We start from the raw sequence: 20,275 nt of genomic DNA on the forward strand, positions 1-20,275 counted from the left end.
ATTCCCTTGGGAATGAATGGGCTTCTTCTCTATATGGAAGATAGTATGTTCTCCATCCTCATAGAGTCTATGGCTCTGAGAAACACAACTTGGTTCTGTTAGAAAGAAAAAATGATCTGCTGCTGTTTTCAACACCAGTTGTTGTAATTAGCCGTGCTGTGTGGATTCTTAAGCCTGTCTTATAAAGCCCTTCTGTAAGACTGAAGACAGTAGCACATGGTGACTGGGCTGTGGTGGCTGCAGCCATCCCAGGTGTGCACTGTGCTGTAGGCCAGATCTGCCAGGCACAAATACACTGCCCATCAGTGCTCAGTCCTGACCTTTCCAAGCCCTCCCTCCTGTCTTCTGCAGGAACCACAGTCAGGCAGTGTTATTGAGTGCCTGTGTCTTCATAGTAAATCCCAGAGTCAGTGCTGTTCTATCACAGAGGCAGATGGGAGACTTTACAGGTTAAGTACCAAAATGATGGAGAATGTCAGAGTACTGTATTGGTTCCGACTGGCACAGCTATTCCCTTGGTGAGTACACTGGTGTGTGGTTCAACTGGAGAAAACCATCTTGCCCTCCTTCCTGCAAAGAAAAGTCAGGGAAGATGTCTGGAAGATGTCATCCTGCCAGTTGGCATGGATGTGAAAGCATATTTGTTGAACTATGGTAACATAAAGTAGTTTGTGTGGATGAAATATGAACATATTCTCTAACTGGCACCTAGACTTTTAATACTTTCAGATAATGTGTGATTATTAGTGTTGCTGACTGTAGAGATCTCATACCTATAAAGTGCTTTGGGGATGTGATTACTAATATGAGCTTTTATTTTGGGTGGTCCAGGGAGCAGATGTTGCAAATCCTTCTCAGGATAACAGAAGCTGTCATGCAGAAGCCAAAGGATAAGCATGTAAAGGACTTGTTTGCCCAGAGCTTGGCAGGGTTGCTCTTCAGGGTAAGTCTTTTTTATTAAACCCTGCAAATGCAGAATTGAAGCGGACTTGGCAAATTAGTTTTAATTACTGAGATTTTTACATGTTATGTCAAATTAACTTTACATTTTTAGACATTTTCCTTCTTAGTTTTTTTCTAAATGTTGTATCTTTTTCCAGTAACATTGGGTTTTTTAGGCTTCTGTCTCTGCCATCTCCTTCCTCTTGGTTTGCTTGAGAGTGACAGGCATTCAGAAGTGGCAGGAATTGAGCATCTTAGCAGGGGAGAAAACCAGATAGATTTGACACTTACAGGGGAAATAGAAATATGGAAGTGGGGTGAAAGCTGGAGACCATCATGTGTCAAGCGACTATATGGGAAGCTTCAGACTGGATGGAGTGACTGTAAGAGAGAACATATGCACAGGGAGATGCATCTCTATGGTTGATAGAAGAGAGAGCCAGCCAGAGATACTGAGGAGAGAGGCCCAGTTTGCTAAGGGGAAAGCTAGAGTGGATTGTTCTAGATGCCCAGTGAGGTGAGCAGGAGCAGGCCATATTTGATTCTGGTAAAATGTGGATAGTTGAGAATGTCCAAAGAATTGAAGTCTACTTGGAATAGATAAATCAGGAAGTGGAGGTAGCAACTGTGGACAAGGCTTCCAAGAGCTCTTGATGTGGAAGGAAGGGGGAAAAGGGAACTATCTGGAGGGGCCACTGTGTGTAGAGGGTGAGGTTTAGAGCAGGTACTCCTTACATGTTGGCTTGCCTGTGTGATGTTCTAGTGAAAGAGGTCCAGAGGAATTGGTTTAGAGGGAGGGGAACCTCAGGATCTGGTAGGGCTGAGTGACTGTCAGAATGAGCTGAGAACCAAAGATGTACCGGTACTTTCTGCCTCAGTGGGAGCAGGCTCAAGAGCATGGATAGGCTGACTGCTGATGGACTGCCCAGGGAAGTAGCCTCAGGCTACACTGCTTTTTGTAGGGTTCATAGAACTTAGGAACATTTCTAAAAGAGAACAGTATGGAAAAGTATGGAAATATATGATATTCTACATTAGGCCTAACCTTGGATGATTGATAGGTGGGAACACAATGAGCTGAAATGATGGTTGAGGAAGGAAACATTCTCTTCTCCAGTTCATGTTTTTTGGATGATATGTATCTCAAGAGCATATGTAAAGTACAGGTAGTGTATCTAGAGGCTGCAGAAGGAATTGGCTCGTACTCACTTGCCTCAAGGGAAAAAAGATACTCTCTTTTTTCTCTTGACTGCCTTGCTTAGCTCTCAGATATATGGGATGGGCGTACACATTCACTTTTTCCTTTCTTTCTTTCTTTTCTTTTTTTTTTTTTTTTGGTTTTTCCAGACAGGGTTTCTCTGTGTAGCTTTGGAGCCTGTCCTGGATCTAACTTTGTAGATCAGGCTGGACTCGAACTCACAGAGATTTGCCTGGCTCTGCCTCCTGAGTGCTGGGATTAAAGGCGTGCATCACCACCGCCCGGCTACATTCACTTTTATTTGAGGTTTGTTTTTTTTTTTTGTTTGTTTGTTTGTTAAGTCCAGGCCTCACTATGAGCCTAGATTGGCCCAGACTCTCAGTCTTTTGCTTCAGCCTTCCAAGTGCTAGGATTTATATGCTGTGTCATTATACTCTGACTTCATGGGTTTTGTTTTTGTTTGTAGTAATCCAACTTAGTTTGTTGATGCTACTGCTTTGCTGCCTGCATGGATGTACAGACATGCTGCACTGTGCTCTCTCTGCCCAGCATCTCACTGTCTGCACCTGAGCTCCCAGTATTGGGGCTTTGCTGTCAGGTGGTCATGAGCTAAAGCCAGTGTCAAGCCTGATTTTCACCAGTTGTCTGGCCTTGTATCTGTTATGTGCATTGGAATTAGCAAGTGAGTTTGTTACAGGATTAAGACTGAATCTATTCTAGAGTTGTTTGTTTTCATTTGTTTGGGTTGGGATGGGGGTGGGTTAGGAAAGAATTCCCTTAGAGTATTCTTGTCAGTTCTTTCTTGCACAATTTTTTGGCCCTTGATTGCTTATGATTTTGATGCATGTTGGAAATGCGTACAGAAGAAGGATGCTTAGATTTAGAATTGGCCATAGAAGAGTGGAGGAAGGCTGAGCTTTGTGGAGCTGGATAGATCCTGGTTGTGACTCCGGCTCTGGCACTGCTGGCTTGATGGCCTTGGGTACCACATCCACTTCTGTATCCCTCCCTACTCTGCAGTCGGGACAGGACAACATGGGAAGTGCAGTGGATATGGGATCATCTGTTGATTTCCCATGTCCTCAGGTGAGATTTGAGGAGGGAAATGGCTGTGCTTTGAACTGACCATCAGGCTGTGTCTGTGACCATCTACAGTGAAGACACATTAATTCATTTGTCATATGGATGAAAATGGCCAGATATTTGCATTTTGGTTTTTATAGTAAAGAACTAGTAGAGGGTAAGGAAATTTTAAGTTGCCCTTATCCTTTTATCTTTTCTAACTCTTCCTGTGAGTGTTTATTTTTTTGTTGTTGTTCTATAGATAATCTAGGTTAACAAAATTTCTTCTAATGATGGTCGAATTTATCTCATTTAAAAATATTTACCAAATAATGGTGATTGCCTCTGGTGATGTTATAGCTTGTTGTTAATTCTAGTTAGACCATATGCTGTAAGTTCTGAAGGTAATCAGGAAGCTTTGCTTCTCCTGTCTATAATAGGATCCAGTACTTGACAGTGCTTAGTGTCAGTGATAGTGTACTTAAGGGAGGAAATGGTTAGTTATTAGTTAATGTCACTGAGTCCAGGTGTTTTCCTGTGGTTGATGTGCTGAGCTGTATCTAATTGAACACTGAGTGTCAGTGCTGAGGGACCCTTGACTTTGATGAGAAGTGTAACTCCAGAAAGGTCAGGTAACTTTCTCCCAGACTCAAACCAAGTTAGTGGTACAACCTAGTGCTAGGACTGTCACTTCCCCTCTCCCTTTTGGAAAAGGGCAATTGATTGAACAGCTGTCCTGCTTTTATGTCCAAAGGTTCTTCCATCCCATCTCCCCTCAACTAGCTTTGAGGATTTTGCATCGTGTCCAAGTGCTATTGTGAATTTTGTTGATTAACAGTTTGTATACACGTTTGTGACATTGGCTATGACAAATTCTCTGAACTGCAAGAAGTCAGCTCCCTCCTTCCCTCTCCTTCCTTCCTCCCTTCCCTTCTTCCCTTCCCCTTCTCCTTCCTTCCTTCTCTCCTTCCTTCCTTCCTTTCTACCTACCTTCCTTTCTTCCTTCCTCCCTTCCTTCCCTCTCCATTCTCATTCCCTATCTATCTATCTATCTCTTTCTCTTTCTCTTTCTCTTTCTCTCTTTCTTGTTATTTGAGAGAAGGTCTCACCTGGCCTAGTACTCACTATGTAGACCAGGCTGGCCTAGAATTTATAGACATCTGCCTGTCTCTGCTGGGATTAAAGATGAGTGCGATCACATCATCACTTTATTTCTTATCCTTAGTAAAATGATTTTCAGTCTTGATGTCTTACTGTACCAAGACATCCATCTGGTTTTGTTCCTGCTACCAGTACTGCAGCAGAATGGGAAGTGATTCCTAGTGACTTAGTGACTTCTGCAGTCTCCACCCTCTCCTCTTATCCACTAAGATTATATCTATTGACCTAATATTGGCTCAGCTTTATTACCACTAATATTTTATTGAGGATCATTACTAAGACTAAAATGCTAGTTTCTGTCTATACATTTTTAAACTCATGACTTCAAAAGTTCAAGGCCATTGCCAAAAAGCAGTAAATTAATAATCTTTGTATAATAGAAAATATTGATCTAATAATAAATTGACCTAATACTAGATCAAAAGTTAGTAATCAGTAATTGACTTCTTTTCCTGATGATGTGCCTTTGGGCTGTCCTCTGTAAAGCAGGTGAATAATCAGGAAGCCAGTAAAGGGCTCTGTGCTGGGCGTGAAGACAGAAGAGTGCACAACAGTTAGAGGGTAGTGGAGCCACAGAAATGGATAACCAAAACCCAGGCAGGCAGTGAGAGAGCTGTCAGAGGGAATAATCCAGAGTCACCTGGCTGGGGAATGAGGAAGTAGAAAAGTTTGACTTTGACAGAGGAGGGAAAAAGGCTGTAAGCAGAGGGGAAATCTACTTTAAGGAGAGTGTGTTGCTAAGGGTAGTTTGGCTTAATAGAAGCACAAGATTCTGAGAAGGAACCCAGAGCTGAATAGGAATGCCTCTTGGAAAGACAGCACAGATGGAGGTGAAGCTGGGTAAATGCTGGTGGACGGAAGGTCTCGTGGGCTGAAGTTGAAGACATTTGATGAGTTGTCTTTGAATTCTGCAGCAAGCCCAGCTGCTCAAAGTCATGTAGCACTTGGGTTTAGAGGATCACACATAGAGGAAGACATTTGCCATAGTCTCTGTGGTGATGGGAAAAGAGCCACCTTCAGAAGCTAGTACTTACTGGACAGAGACTTCTCTGTTCTCACCAATATCAACAGCACCAGCCACGTACTTTAGAATAATACTTTCTCAGATAACTCATCTTACCATAATTGAAGTCCTGGTTATAGTTGGTCCAAAGTAAGAACAGAAATGAAAAGGATGTTAATTTTTTGTTGTTAAAAATCGTATATTTGGTTGCTTTCAGACACTTATCGTGGCTTGGATCCGAGCAAACCTCTGTGTGTACATTTCCCGGGAGCTTTGGGATGACTTTCTAGGTGTGCTGTCATCCCTCACAGAGTGGGAGGAACTCATTACTGAGTGGTCCAACATCATGGACTCCTTGACAGCCGTGCTCGCAAGAACTGTGTATGGAGTTGAGATGACAAACCTACCTCTAGATAAATTAAGTGAGCAGAAGGAGAAGAAGCAACGTGGCAAAGGTATTCTTAACTCTTTCAGGGCTGCAGCAGTGGTGTGGGGTGAGAGGAGTGTTTATCTGTAGACCTAAGCCATTGATGCATTGATTTTCATAATGAGCTGAACCAGCTCTAGTGTCTTTTTAAATGCTGGTCATTAGATTGTGTCTCCTATTACTTTGTTCCCTTAATGAGACTGGTGACTATCGAAAGAAACTATAGAAGAAGAAAAATGAGAGACAAGTACTGATAACAGGAGTAACAGTGACCAGTGATTTGCACATGGACTTCATCCTTGTGGTTGTTCTTTAGGTAGATCTGTGTCACAGACAGAAAGCCCAGAATACAAAGACTTATAATGACTGACGTCAGAGCCAGTCAAGTCAGCCCAAGATACCATACTGCTAAGATTCATGCTGCTGCCTCCCTAGAAACAGGGAGGAATTCCAAGTGCTTGAGATGGGAGCCATTTTGGCCTTATTGTGCTTCTAGTATAGCTGTTTTCAGACCCAAGGAAGTAAAAGCAATAATTTTGAGTTGTAAATCAATGGGAGTTCCCGTTAGAGATGACAGTTGGTATCCCATTGTCTTTATTATAGTTCCTAAGGACTGTAGTACTTGAGTTAATTTGTCTATTCCAGCTTATACTGTCTTATACTGTAAAGACTAGAGCTGGCTTATTCAAATGCATACGGTACATATTAAGTGGAAAAAGAAATAGGACAACCTGGGAAGGAGATGCGGGTTTGGTTAAATGCCAAAATGCATTCTATAGAGCCTCATGGGCTTGCTGGGGAAACAGGGAGAGATGACTTTGGATTTGACTTTGGAGTTACCCTGGGTTATATCAAACAGAATCATAGAATACAGAAGGTAAAAACAATATTTCCTTGGGTGATAAGTAACTTTCCTTGGTTCTGAGACCGAGAAGGCATCTTTCTTCAAAGCTTTATCAAGTTGTACATGGTTACAGCAGATTATGTTTTAGTAATAATAACCTTAGTATAGACTATCTGAATTGGTCTTTGCTATGTGACAAATCACCCCAAAACTTAGTAGCTTAACATAGTAACTGTTTATTTAGACCATGATTTTATGAGCTGATAAGTTGGGTTGCACACTCTAGCCAGTACTAATTCATTTTCATTTATTCACTCTGTGCTGTGACCACTTAGATTGCTCTGCTTCTAGGAACCGACTGGCTGTCAACCAGGGCAGTGAGTGTGACTGGGCTACATATTTCATCACCCCGCAAGTTGGCACATGGTTGTTAATACATTACAGAAGTGAATTTTTCAGTTCTCACTTCTTTAGTTTTACTACCAGAGTATGATGGAGTCCAGAGTCAGTGTGAGCAAAAAAGGATGTGGATACAAGGAGACATGAACCAATTCTAGTGATGAATTAACCATATATAAGTACTAGGAGCTGGCTTATAATGTATTCATTGCAGTCTGAGAATGGTTTGCCAAAGCCCTGGTTAGTAAAAGCAAGCAGCTAGAAGCCAAAGCAAAATAACTATGTTCCTAGCATTCCAGTGGAAAGGGTTAGTCCCAGTTTAAATTTAGACTATGCAGTGCATTAATTTTCTAACATAGCTTTAGCAATGGGTCATTTTTCCCCCCACAGTTGAAGCTAAACAGGAATCTTAAAATTAAAAAAAAAAAAATACACACTAACCTAGAGGTCCTTTACTCTCTTCTGGTTCTCTTGCATGTTTCAGATTTCTGTGTGAACTACGAATGGCCTAGGAATATCAAGATACTCTTTGCAGGAGGGTAGCTACCTAAGACAGTGTTTCTCAGTCTAGAGGAGAGTTTATCCTGCAGAGGAGGGAAGAGCTGAGATAGAAGATGTGGCTTACTTTTTCAAAATAAGTGTTTTTTTTTGCCTCCTGAAGGTGTTTAAACACACACACACACACACACACACACACACACACACACACACACATAACTTGTATTTTAAAGGTCTTTCTTCCTATCTAGTATATAAACACAGTCCTATGAAAATAGAAATTGGGAAAATAAACAACTTCAAAAGTACTGTTTTCCAGAGAGATACAATGAATTCTTTAAATAATGAATATGACAAACATCTTTTTATACTGCCTTATTCTAAAAAGTGATTTAAATATTTATTATACAAATATAGGCCTAAGCACTAAACTAGTGAAAACAGAAAATAAACACCAAGAGAACTTGGTGTGAAAACGAGCCACAAATTGTACCACTGTCTACATTATTTCTGAGAAAAAAAAAATCTCCTAAATGTCTTATTCTCTTTTCTTCTGTATTTCTTTTGGGTCTTTGACCTTTCTTTAAAATAATTGACCAGAACACTATAGAAAAAGAAGTCAAACCTCAGACTAACTTGTTACATAATTTTGAAACTTTTCTAAAATAAGATTTTAAATTATTTGTAGATTTTCATTAACTTACCCATTTGACCAAGTCTGCGTTAGAGTTCATGGGTATCTGTGGGGTTTGTGGCTGGGTTGAAGTCTTCAGAGGCCAGTATCATTTTAATATTGGTACTTTAAAACTTTTGACCTATAAGTAATGGCTTTTAAAGTACCATGGGAACATTGGCATAATTTGATATGACATTGTTCTTACAGTGGTAAAGATTGGTTAATATGTACTTTTACATGTGAAAGTAAATACTATGAAGATACGATTATCATGAAACTGCTGGAAATTAAAAATACTTTGGTAGCAAGTATTTTGAGGTTACTGATGTATCTTCCTAAATTGCAACACAAGGAAAGTAGTTCTTAATTTGCAGCATGGGAATCTGCTGGTGCAGTGTTGTACATAGGCCGTTTCTTGACTACTGGTAATATGCAATTGTATGTTTGCTATCTGCTGAACAGCCTAGGCAGTAAAATGAGTAACAAACTCAGCTTTTAGATTGTTTTCCTCATCTTATCCTTCATCAGGTTGTATTCCAGATTCCCAAAAAGGGACCACTGTGGGTAGATCCTTTTCTCTCAGCTGGCGTAGCCATCCAGATGTGACTGAGCCAATGAGATTCCGAAGTGCTACCACATCTGGAGCACCAGGAGTTGAGAAGGCAAGAAATATTGTTCGCCAAAAAGCAACTGGTAAATATTTGTTTAAATATCGCTAAACAAATCTAATTTCTATTGAAATGAATTTATAAATATTTTAAAGTTCTACTCAGAATTTAAATATTAGATGTTTTAGTAAATGAAATCTGTGAGTATCCTTTCAAGTTTCAGTTGGGTACTTCTCAAGTCACAGGGTTTACTGTTTCTTTCTAAAGTCTCTACTGTGAAAAGGGAGCTTGGTAAATGCACCTTTACCCTTAGTGATGTCACTGCTACACAGTGCTCCTTTAGGAGTCTTGTGATAACTGGTTCTAGCGAAGAAAAGGAGGGTGACACTTGGTTTTAGGAATGAATGAAGACATTCTCATTTTTTACTTCTCTAAAGACATTAAGCTTCCTATGTCTGTATTTGCTGCTTTTATAGCCTATTTGAACTATCACTGTTACTTGATGGAGAACCCACAGATGACCAGACAGCTTTGTTGCATTCTACTATGGCAAGGGACAAATCTTTGAAAGGGAAGCTGGTATTCAGAATGAAGACAAGAAGGCTCTCTCCTCTCTTTGTGCTCTGACTGAGGACTGAAACAACCTTATCTCAGTTCTTAGAGTCTCTCTCATCAGCAGTACCATGAATTAGAGTTGATAATCAACAGCTTTAGAAAAACATAAATAAGATTGTCAGGCCATAAAACAAACGTTTGTGAAGTTTAACACATTTTGTTCATTGTTTGTTAAAAGCTGAGTATAGATGGTTTCGCATCCTGTCGATGGTCTCATCTAGGTGTATTGTTCCTCATTCTTTATGCCTTAGCATTTACTGGCAATTCTCTTTTTAATTAGCTGCACCACATATTCTGTTAGTTTTTCTTCATTCTGTCTCCCAAAAAGAAACTCAGTCTCAAAAAACATTCAGTACTGAGGATACCCACTGACTTTTCCCTGCCATCACTGGATCCTTCAGTCAAAGAGATGAGAAGCATGTGGCAAAGGCAATGTCCTTCCCAAGCTGTGCAGACTTACGCTGCCTTCACCACCCTTGAATTCCAAGTATAAGCACTAATCCAAAAACACTGCATTTTATTCATACATCATGATCAGCAGCAAATACATGCACGTTTCATATGACACTAAAAATCTTAATTTCCACAGATGTTATAAACCAACTATATGGTTAGAAGCATCAGCATGCTTTTGAAAACACTCAGAAAAGGCAAGCTATGTTTTAAAATGTTCCCAAGCATTTGAAGGGCCATGTGACATTGGACAAACCTTTTTCAAAGGTTTTGTAAAGATATTTGTGGAATATGTACTTTAAAACTATAAGGTTGGCTTTTATAGAATTAACTAAATTTTAAAAGCCTGGAACTATTTTATTTTTGAAAGACAGTGAAGTCCATCAATTGCACAAGTCTATTATCTTTATGTTTTATATATACACATCTATGTATGCATATATATGCATTTCCTATTGTATTTTATATCTTTTAAAATGCTTAATGTTGTGAATCAGTTGTTACCTATGAATGGCCATTGAATACTTTTGTAGACCTTGCTGTTTAATAAGACTGTTTAATAATATACATGGGTAATTTTCGTAGTTTTAGTTTCCTACTATTTAACAAAGCCCAGAGTGTTTTCCCTGTAGTTTGAGTGGGTAGAAGGAATTTCTGTGAGTGCAGAAGTGCACTGAAACAGTTTTCACTGTTCTTAGGAGGAGTTAGCAGTTGGCAGTAATTATGATGCAATCACCACTCAAAAGTAGTTTTGTTTCTCTAATCTCATTAAGAGCAGTTTAAAATAGTAACATGATGATTCACCCTACAGATTTTCAGTTAGGTAAAGAAGCTGTCACTGATAGTGACACCAGAGAAGTCAGAGTGTAGCTGAAGTGGCTTGGCATGGAAAGATAACTCTGGCCCTGAGTGTCAATGATGATGAAAATTCAGATTTCTAAACTCTCAAAGTGAGTCTTAATTGCCACATAAAACAGCCAGTATTTGCCAGGCAGTGGTGGCGCATTCCTTTAATCCCAGCACCTGGGAGGCAGAGGCAGGCGGAACTCTGTGAGTTCAAGGCCAGCCTGGTCTACAGAGTGAGTTCCAGGACAGGCTCCAAAGCTACACAGAGAAACCCTGTCTCCAAAAACCAAAAACAAACAAAACAGCCAGTATTTTACTATTTTTAAAATGCATGGTGGTCCATTTTGGAAAAATGCACAATCATTTGTTTTTTAAAAGGAAAGGTCTTTAAACAGTGCTCAAATAAAATCTTGGCCATAGTTTGACATAAATAAATCTTTTACATGGTTGTTGCCCTTTACATATTAACTTACACACACACACACACACACACACACACACACACACACACACACACAGTTACATAATAATTTCATTGCTGGAAATGCTGATAGCAAGGCATAGGGAAAGGGACAATAAAGTAGAAAGTTTGTTTTCGTTTCTGCAAATGTGCCACCCTTGTGTATAGTTTTGTTTCATGTATACTTAGCAGAGGTATATAAAATAACAACAGAGCAAATAATTTTTTGTATTTTTATTTTAAGGATAGCACTGACTTTGAAGCATCTTCTCTTTCTGTATTTGTTTTATTAAATGTTTATTTAGCCAACAATGTATGAGAAAATCAAAAGTTGATACTGAGAAACCTCGGCCTTACTAAATGTGAAATACAATATAAAGAGATAGTTTTTATGGATATCTAATAAAATATCTGATTCATATATTCATGAACTTCTGGGACATTTAGTTCACTAAGTGGTTAGCTTTTAAATACAGTCAGCTCTCAGTAGTTCAATTTCTGAATTATTTATTACTTAATAGAAAATGGTTTGTATTGAACCAACTTTTCCTTTTCTCACTGTGGTCTTTGTATGTGTATCTTTTAGGAGGAGATAATAATGTGCTAATAATGGGCTGTGCTTGAGCATGCAGCCCAGACATCATTCAGGTCCACTCTGCAGGAAGGGTAATGCCTGGAGCATTCCCAAATGAAACAAGTTCTTTGTGTGGAGTGACCATTCTAAGACATCAGTGCTTGACTGAAAGTTGGCTGTATTTAGAGACTGTGATTAAGTACTCTGATTTTATTGACTTCTTTTAAATGGCTTCCTTTAAATGTTAAAGAAATTGCAGCACCATATGCACTTAGAAGTGGTGAAAGGTCTTGCTGTGCTCTGATGTAATGTTGCTTTATCTCTCCTGGAAGCTAAGCGAAGCCAGTCTATCAGCAACTGTGTCCACCTCTCTGAGGCTTTGCCTGCCACTAAAAGCGTCCCGCTCCTCCTCCATACCGTGAGCGCTCTCTTCCCTGGTCTCTCTTACTCTTCTTGCTCTCACAGGCTCTCAGGTACTGTACTGCTGTCTGTGTGTCCATCTGTGTCCCCAGGCTTCTGTCTCCTGCCCCAGCTCCCCCAGGCACATTCAGGAGGCTGCCCGTTTCACATGTGTTACATTTCAAAGGATACTGATGATCGTTTTGTGTAGTTCATGTTCAGTAGCAACTAGGTAGTCAAAAATTCTATAATCTTCCTGGTTTTCAGATTCATGCTGATAATGGAGGTTTTAGTTAAAACATAACAAGAAAAAAGCTAAATAGTTCTAATTTTCAAAACATTTTTATTCTTAGACTTCACCCAGTTGAAACTGAAATTAGTTCATGTGTGGTTTTTTTTCTCATGATATTATAGTACTAGCACAGTAAGGTGAATATAGTTAATAATAATCCATTGTGTGTCTTGACATAGCCAGGGTAGGGTGTTTTGAATGAACTTGTCAAATAAATGGTTGAGAATGATAGATACACTAGTTATCCTGGTCTGATGTCTTATCGCCCACACTGTCCTTGCATCATGATGCTACACTGTGTACTACCACCGTGTGTAATACCTCGTGCTAGTGATAAAGGGAGGATTTTGCAGTGCCAAAAGTGAGTTTTCTCATGGTTTTCCTAGTCACTCTCAAGAGGAATTTATTTTCTGTAGTGAATAATTATATCTACAAAGAGATTTTTTTTTAGTCATTTTAAGATGAACGAGATCTTCTTAGTTAAGAGGGAAATTTTCTCATATTCCTTTTACATTTTGAGTTCCAACACATAGATTAGGATTCGTTAAATATTTGAGATAGCCTAATTACGGTTTCTGTCGTACAAACACTATAGTGCTATTGAAGTTTGGCAAAGCAAAATCAAAGCATAAGTAAAATACCACAAGGGAAGAGTTAGTTGTAACTGGGAGTGGGACGATAGTGTTGCTTTAGTGTGAACACTGAATGTTAAAACAGCGAGAATTGCATTGGAAAGGGGCCACTACCAGTTAAGTTGCTGCTTGAATAGTAAATGAGTGAGGATTAGATTTTCCAGAAAATGCCACTTCTTAGAGGTAACTAATGAGGTCTTTAAATGAATTTGCTATATATTTGACTGATTGACACCAGAAAGAAATCTTTTAATGTGAAAAGTTTTATTTCACAGTCTATTTTATTTCCACACTGTTTCACTTAGGTTTTCTCACTAGATTTTCTGGAATATGTTCTCAGAAAAATACCTTCCTATTCATAACTTCATTTTTAAAAGTTTTCTAATCCAGGGTTATATTTTGAATTACTTAAATTCTTGGTCCTTACGTGTGTGTACATGGCTCCAACAGAAGTTGAGTGACTTACTGCAATAATGATCAACCAGGATTTGGAAACATCTGGAGACATTTTTGGTTGCCACAGTAAGATGGTGCTATTGGCATCTAGTGGGTAGAAGACAGATGCTGCTGAGTACTCTGCTGAAACCAGCCCACACCAGAAGGTAGTCAAGCCTCAAGCACCAATCATGCAAATATGGCAAAGCCTATGGCGCTCTAAAATGGAGCAGGCTGGACCAGGTCTGGGTTTCCCTGTCTTTACCATCTTGACTCCTGGTTTTGTAGCAGGGTGACTGAGGACAAACTGCTACTGCCATTTCATCTGACAGCTACAGTAATGAGTGCCTTCTCAGTCTGATTCCACTTGTCCTTTATTAGTTAGAATGCCACTGTTGTCCTTTGTGACTGCCCTGTCGGTGGACTAGGCCAAGGGAAATGTGTACCAGTCCTAGGAGTATGTATTCTTCCTGGTTGGCAATTTGCAGCCTAGAGTTTGGGTTCTAATCTACATCTGAGTGGATGGGCATCTCCTGCTAAACTGTGACTAAGTATCAAGCAGGCTCTTTAATTTTCCTTTCTGGCCACAAGTTGAGTATTTTGTTTGTTTGTTTTCCTTTTGTTTTACTGTTTCAGTGCTTGCTAATTTTGTTTTTACTGGTGGCAGTAGTCCTAGTTTTGGTTTCTAATCTGTGAGTTTTCGGCTTGCCCAAATTGTAATAATAGAAGCAATGGCATGGATTTGGAGATACAGGAAGCAATGGTGTTTGAATTTGGGGATAGTCAAAACCATCCATTTCCATTAATCTGAGTAGCTGCGTTGAGAGAAAAACATGCACCTGGGAAGTGGGTGTGCCAGCTGGGGAGTCCTCTTTCTTTTCATGAGAACAGTCCCTCCCAGCTGTCAATGCTGACTGCTTTCTGTGTTGGGACATTTGTCAGTCTGTAGCACTTTCATGCTGTGCAAGGGTAGACTTTCCTTTTTCTTTTGGGAATATTGTAATGGTTATAACTAGCAGATTGATTTACCTTACTTATCTTCCCTAAGGGCAGCTCTTACTTAGCTGCTTCTGTGTCTTGTTCATATGTGCCATGGAAGTGCTAACTTAGCCTCAGTAAGCGTGACCTTGTGGGCATCCAAGGTGTTAAATGGATAGCATCTCCTGAGCTTTTAGAAGGTCCAGTTGGCATCCATGATTGTTTTTAAAACTAGCACCTTACACTCTAATTTTGTTTGTGTAACCTTGTATAGGGGATAAATGGAACATAGTATTTTGCTTATTGGAGACAGAGCTTTGCTACATTTAATAAGATGGAATAAGGAAGTCTGCAATTAAAGAGTGAGTAAAAAGTAGACAGACATCTGGAGAAAATAGACGTTAACTGAAGAGCTTACACATTTAGTTCAGTCATGCTGACTCTTAGTGGGGGTAAGAGAAATAAATCCTTATGATCATTTTGCTGATGTTTTCAATGGAGCTTTAGGAAGTAGTGGGTTAGTAATGGTGTTGAGTAGCTACATACACCCTCAAGAGACAGGAAAGTTAGTGCTTCTAAATTGGGTATTATTGGACTTCACAGAGGATAAATTAACTTAGAATCTGAGGCAGAATTCAGCTCTTCAAAGTGATTCAAACAAATTGTGTGACATTCAAAACAGGATGTATCGAATCTGAGATTTATTGCACAGTTGTTATGTAACACAGATGTTCTGTTTCTGTTTGACAGGCAACCCCGTGTCTTTACATTTTATATCAGTGTTAAAATCATTTTCATTAGTTACAAAAGAGCAACTCAACAGGACCAGGAGCAGCCTTAGCCAATGCTTTGTTCAACGATGTGCCAGCAGAGGGAGCCCAAGAACCGTTAGGAAGAGAAAGGTGTTAGGAAGGAAAAGTGTCATTCTCTTCCCCATTTGTTTAGTGCTCTTATTGAATACAGACAGTGTGGCACACACAAAAGTCCATGAAATGTACATCTTCAAAGCAGCAAATCGGATTTATGATCTGACATAAGAGTAATTGAGAATTCTTTTTTACACATTTTCTCAATTGACAGTCAACTCCAAGAGTAGGCCCTAACAGAACAGTAAGGTATGTGGCTGTTGTCTCCCATTCTTCCACCCCTGCCATTTCTGGTTCCTTCTACAGGCTTGGACTTTCTCCACCTGAGAAGTCCCTCTTAACAGTTTTGCAAAAACAAAGCCTTAAAAGATGCATTAGGCCCGCCTGTTGGGAAGGCAGACAGCTGGTGGTAGCAGGCTCCTCATCCTCCGTCTGCTGTGTTGAGGACCAGTGGGGACACTCTAATTTGGAAGCCATGGTGCTGTGGCTGTGCCGCATCCCGCCAGATGGCAATCTTCTTTATCTTTAGAAAGATGCTGCCAGTGTTGGCTCAGCTCTTATTTACTTCTGCTCAGAACCCAGAAACTGGCATCTACCAGTGTTTGGCACCAGGCTTTAGGGGGAAAAAAAAACCCACTCTTCCCTCTGTCCACAAAAATGGGCACTGGCCAATTATTTTTCAGATAGTTAGGAAGCTCTTGGGCTCCCTCTACTGGTAGAGGAGTGACAAATACAGTATCTTCATTTCGCCATCTTGTAAAATTAGAATAAGAAGGTGATTGGAAGGGCTGGTCCCGTAGTGTTGAGGAACCTGGTGCTAGAGTCTAGCAAACCTGTGAAAAGAGCCTAGTCTTTGCTCTGGGATGTATAGGTAGACTAAAAATGTGCACATATGCCTTGTGTGTCCTCTGTGGAGTTCTTTGGTGCCCAAGAGAAGCACTAGGCAAAAATGGCCTGGGGAAGATGAGACTGTCTCTCCATGCTGTCTTGGCCATCTTCTCTCAGTGCTCAGGTTCCCAGTAGCATCCAGCTTTAAACTGTGGTCTAAGACGGTGGAACTTGAATTCATAGCTAAGACTCACACAAAGCTCATGTTTGAGCCTTGTAATTGTACTAGTATAGTAGAAAACAGAATCTCCATTTAGGTAGAAAAAGCAGAGCCGCAACCCTTTGTGGAAATCCTGTGTATTAAACTCAGAATCATCATGTGTATACACATCTCCTTAGCCAGAGTGAGCCGTTACTATGGTTTATGTCCAGATGGGAGGACTTCATTGGCAGTGAATCTCCATTCCAGATGAGGAACCAGTGACCTAGCCAGTTTAGATAATATAGACTGAGTTTTGAGGACTCTCTTTTTAAAAGTAGTAAAACTTTCACAGATTAATTTCTTATTTTTGGAAAATACGGTGACACGGGTATGGGGATATGGAATTTGATGACAGCTCCAGTGAGTTTGGAGTCCAGTGTGGAACATGCATAGCAAGGTGCATAGTTGTAGTGCTTTGTGCGGCATGGGGATTTGGGACAGGGACAGGGCTGAGCTTAGCAGAGAGGAGTGAAGAGCGGGAGGGAAGAGGGCAGCAGGAGCCAGAAGGACCAGTGTTGTTGAGACTGAAGAGAGTGGGAGCCCTTGCATGATGATAGGGGACGGACCTGTGAGGTAGGGTTGAGGCAGGCCAGGTAGACTGATGGAAGACACAGTTACACCTTCACCTTAGTGGTGCCTCTCTGGCAGCCTTGTAGAGAATAGCAAAAAGGAGACAGTGACCAGTTAGCAGGCTCTTCTGATGACCTAGGCAGAAGAGACTGCAATCTTGAGACTATCTAGAGGGAGCAGGTAGAGTGCTGTGGCTGGTCCTAAAAGATAAAAATGAACTGTCATTTTAGAAAGGAGCTAGAAGAGAACCCATTCTCCAGGGGAATAGAGGCTGTAAAATACTAACAAAACTATCTGGTGTTGAGTGTTCATCTTTGGTTTTCCATTTTATACCATGTAGATCATTTTGTGTTTAGTGACTAGTTCAGCTTTGCACTTGGTAATATGAGGATTAAATAGCACTATATTTTGCACAGTTGTGCATTATCTACTAGAAGGAGTACTACAGTTAGAATTCCTGTTTCTTGTCATCTTAATGTTTGGGGGTACCACGTATGCTCTCCTCAAGTATTATCTATCTATCTATGCATTTCCTACATGGCTGAGTCTTTCCTTCCTGCTAAGAAATTTCAAATGACTCAGAGTTATCGACCATTTTTGTGGTTTTCTTCCCTTGCCCCTTTCATTCACCTGGGAGACAAAAAGCCAGTTGGAACTTAAGAGAAACATTGTGGGGTGGAATGTTAGTGTTAATAAATACAAGAAGTTTGGTGATGTTCATGCAGATTATCTTTTTTTTTTTAATTTAACTTTATCTTATGTTCATTGGTGTGAGGGTGTCAGATCCCCTGGAACTGGAGTTACAGACAGTTGTGAGCTGCCACATGGGTACTGAGAAGCTGGGAATTGAACCTAGGTCCTTTGGAAGAGCAGCCAGTGCTTTTGACCGCTGAGCCATCTCTTCAGTCCCCATGCAGATTATCTTACTGCAGTCTGGTTTCTAAAAAAAGAAAATCTGAAACTTAACGGTTTTTAAGTGTGAAATTTTTTTTACATCTCCAACCACAGTCTTGTTTGTTTTGTGTTAACGCTTCAGAAGTAGAGGAATTCCAGCAGGCAGAGAGTACACCTGCAGCTGACACCGATTATCTTGTGGTGGGACAGCAGCAGGTCCCCCGGAGCAGCAGTACCTCTGACATCACCGAGCCTTTGTGCTCAGATTCTTCTCAAGGTAATGGAATCTTCACTTGTTTGTTTGATCGACTGATTCATTTTGAGAAAGGGTTTCTCTTTTTTTCCCTGGCAAGCTTGGAACTCAGTTTGTTGACCAAGCTGTCCTTGAATTTGCAAGTTTCCTCCTGCCTCCCAAGTACAAGGATTAATTACCCAGGGGCTGGCTGAGTCCTTAGTTATTTCGTACGAAGCCATAGATTTGGGCTTGGATGGGGTAAGCTGCAGGTAGTGTTACTTACTACATTTACTCTAAAGATCTATTTCCAAAAAGAAGGAGTGTTGCATATTGTATGTGTGTTGTTAGTGTGGGTGTGTGCATGTGCATATATCTGGAGGCCAGAGGTTGAGGTGAGCTATCTTTCCTTGATGGCTTTCAACCAGTTTATATGTTTATTTATTTTGAAGCAGAGCTTTTCCTGATCTGAAAGCTTACCAGTGAGCTCTAAGGAGCCTCTTGTCTCCCTCTGCCCTGGCCCAGGTTACAGCCCCATGCTGCCTCATGAAGCTTTTTGTTTTTCTGGGGCTCTAAACTCAGGTCCTTATGCTTGCATAGCAGACACTTTACCATTGAGCATTCTCCCCAGCCCAGGTATTTACCTTTTAATTTGACAGTAAGAATGTGACCTCTGGAAGTGAAACTGTTTTGCTATTGAATGTATTTATCTAATGCATACACATCTGTAGTCCTCAAGTTTGGCATGACTGGGAACTAAGAGGAGTCTAAAGTGACTGGAGTAGGGGCAGAGAGTGCCCCAAAGTGAAGAAGCAAGTCAGAAGGCAGTGAGGGTCAGGCTCGGGAGAGCTGGAGGATTGAAATGGGAATGAAGAGAGTTTATTAGCAGCTTGCAGACCTCACTGAGGTTGAAAAGAACCTTTCAGAGCATGCATTGGGATTGTCTAGCTTTCAACAGCAGCAGGGTGTGGAAGGTGAGGAGGGACTCAGCTGCTACTATAGAGAAAACAGACACACACACACACACACACACACACACACACACACACACCTCAATGTGTACAGTGTCAGTAAATGTACTGGCTTTTAGTTCCATGTCACTTTAGTCACCTTAGAGCCGTGAGTCAGCCAGAAAACAACCTGCCTTGTTTGTCAACAGGTTAGCCTGTGTCTTCTGATATTAGGTCAGCAAATGAGGAGGGAAGCTTTTTCTTAGAAACTCCCTTGAAATAAGAAATTATAGCAAATAATGCTGAGAAAATATATTATCTGAAAATTTTCCTTAGAGGCATTTGTGTGCATTATGATATATACTTTGTGGTAGAATATTTGCCTAGCATCCAGGAGGCCCTGAATTTAATACATAGGACTATCAAGAGAAACAAAGAAAAAAAAATCCCTTAAATATTTGGGAGAATCTACCAATTGCTTGGGGTTTTCCTATAAAAAAGTTTTCAAAGCCTTTCAAATTTTAACAAACTTCTCCTGGGAGAAGAAAAGCTCCAGTGACCCAGTGCACGGTCCAGTGTTCTTCCTTCCTCAAGAGCTCAGAGAGCATTGCTTGTTTGTTAGGAAAAAGGGTCTCCAGTAGCCCAGGCTGGCCCGGAACTTGCAGTCCACTCCGTAGTCTCTGGGTGCTGGCTTACTGACATGCACCACTACTCCTGGCCAAGAGGACATTTTTAAGTAATCTGCCTACGAGAGTGTGTATGGTAGTACATATGCTGCTTAAGATGATTTATGTGTGTAGATTTCAAAACAGCATGTTATATAAGATAAACATGCGTTATTTGCCAAGTATAAAATTTAAATTAAAGGACTATAATACTACTTTGATTTTCTTAATTTGGCTTTGATGTTTTTTCTAGAAACTGGTTCTATTTGTTAATTTCTTTCAATTTTATTGGCTCCAGATTATTCTTCAGATGCTCTTATAAGCTTTTCTTAAGTCTTTGCAGGCTCTGTGGTGGTATTCCCTTTGAAATCATTGAACCTGTTTCTGCTTTCTCGTGCTAGTCTTTATATTCAGACAACAGAGCTGTCCTGTTGTTCCTGCCCTGTTACTTCACAGGCCAACCCAGGCAAACCTTTTGTCAGATGGTGTCCCCAAGCCCACCTCCC

The 20,275-nt window shown here is 40.4% G+C and overlaps 1 protein-coding gene across 3 annotated transcripts in view; it reads left to right on the forward strand.

Annotated features, from left to right (window-relative positions):
* Ralgapa2 (Ral GTPase activating protein catalytic subunit alpha 2) overlaps positions 1-20,275 on the forward strand; it is a 277,458-nt gene that overhangs the window by 87,890 nt on the left and 169,293 nt on the right. For 2 of the 3 annotated variants that reach the window (XM_036184593.1, XM_036184595.1), the window contains 5 exons: positions 832-943; positions 5,584-5,821; positions 8,739-8,903; positions 12,099-12,239; positions 18,065-18,199. In XM_036184593.1, the coding sequence (XP_036040486.1) occupies positions 832-943; positions 5,584-5,821; positions 8,739-8,903; positions 12,099-12,239; positions 18,065-18,199 (791 nt within the window). The remainder of the gene's footprint in view (positions 1-831; positions 944-5,583; positions 5,822-8,738; positions 8,904-12,098; positions 12,240-18,064; positions 18,200-20,275) is intronic. The other variant, XM_036184594.1, reaches the window with a different exon arrangement.

This window comes from Onychomys torridus, chromosome 4, assembly GCF_903995425.1.
Source record: "Onychomys torridus chromosome 4, mOncTor1.1, whole genome shotgun sequence".
NCBI lineage: Eukaryota > Metazoa > Chordata > Mammalia > Rodentia > Cricetidae > Onychomys > Onychomys torridus.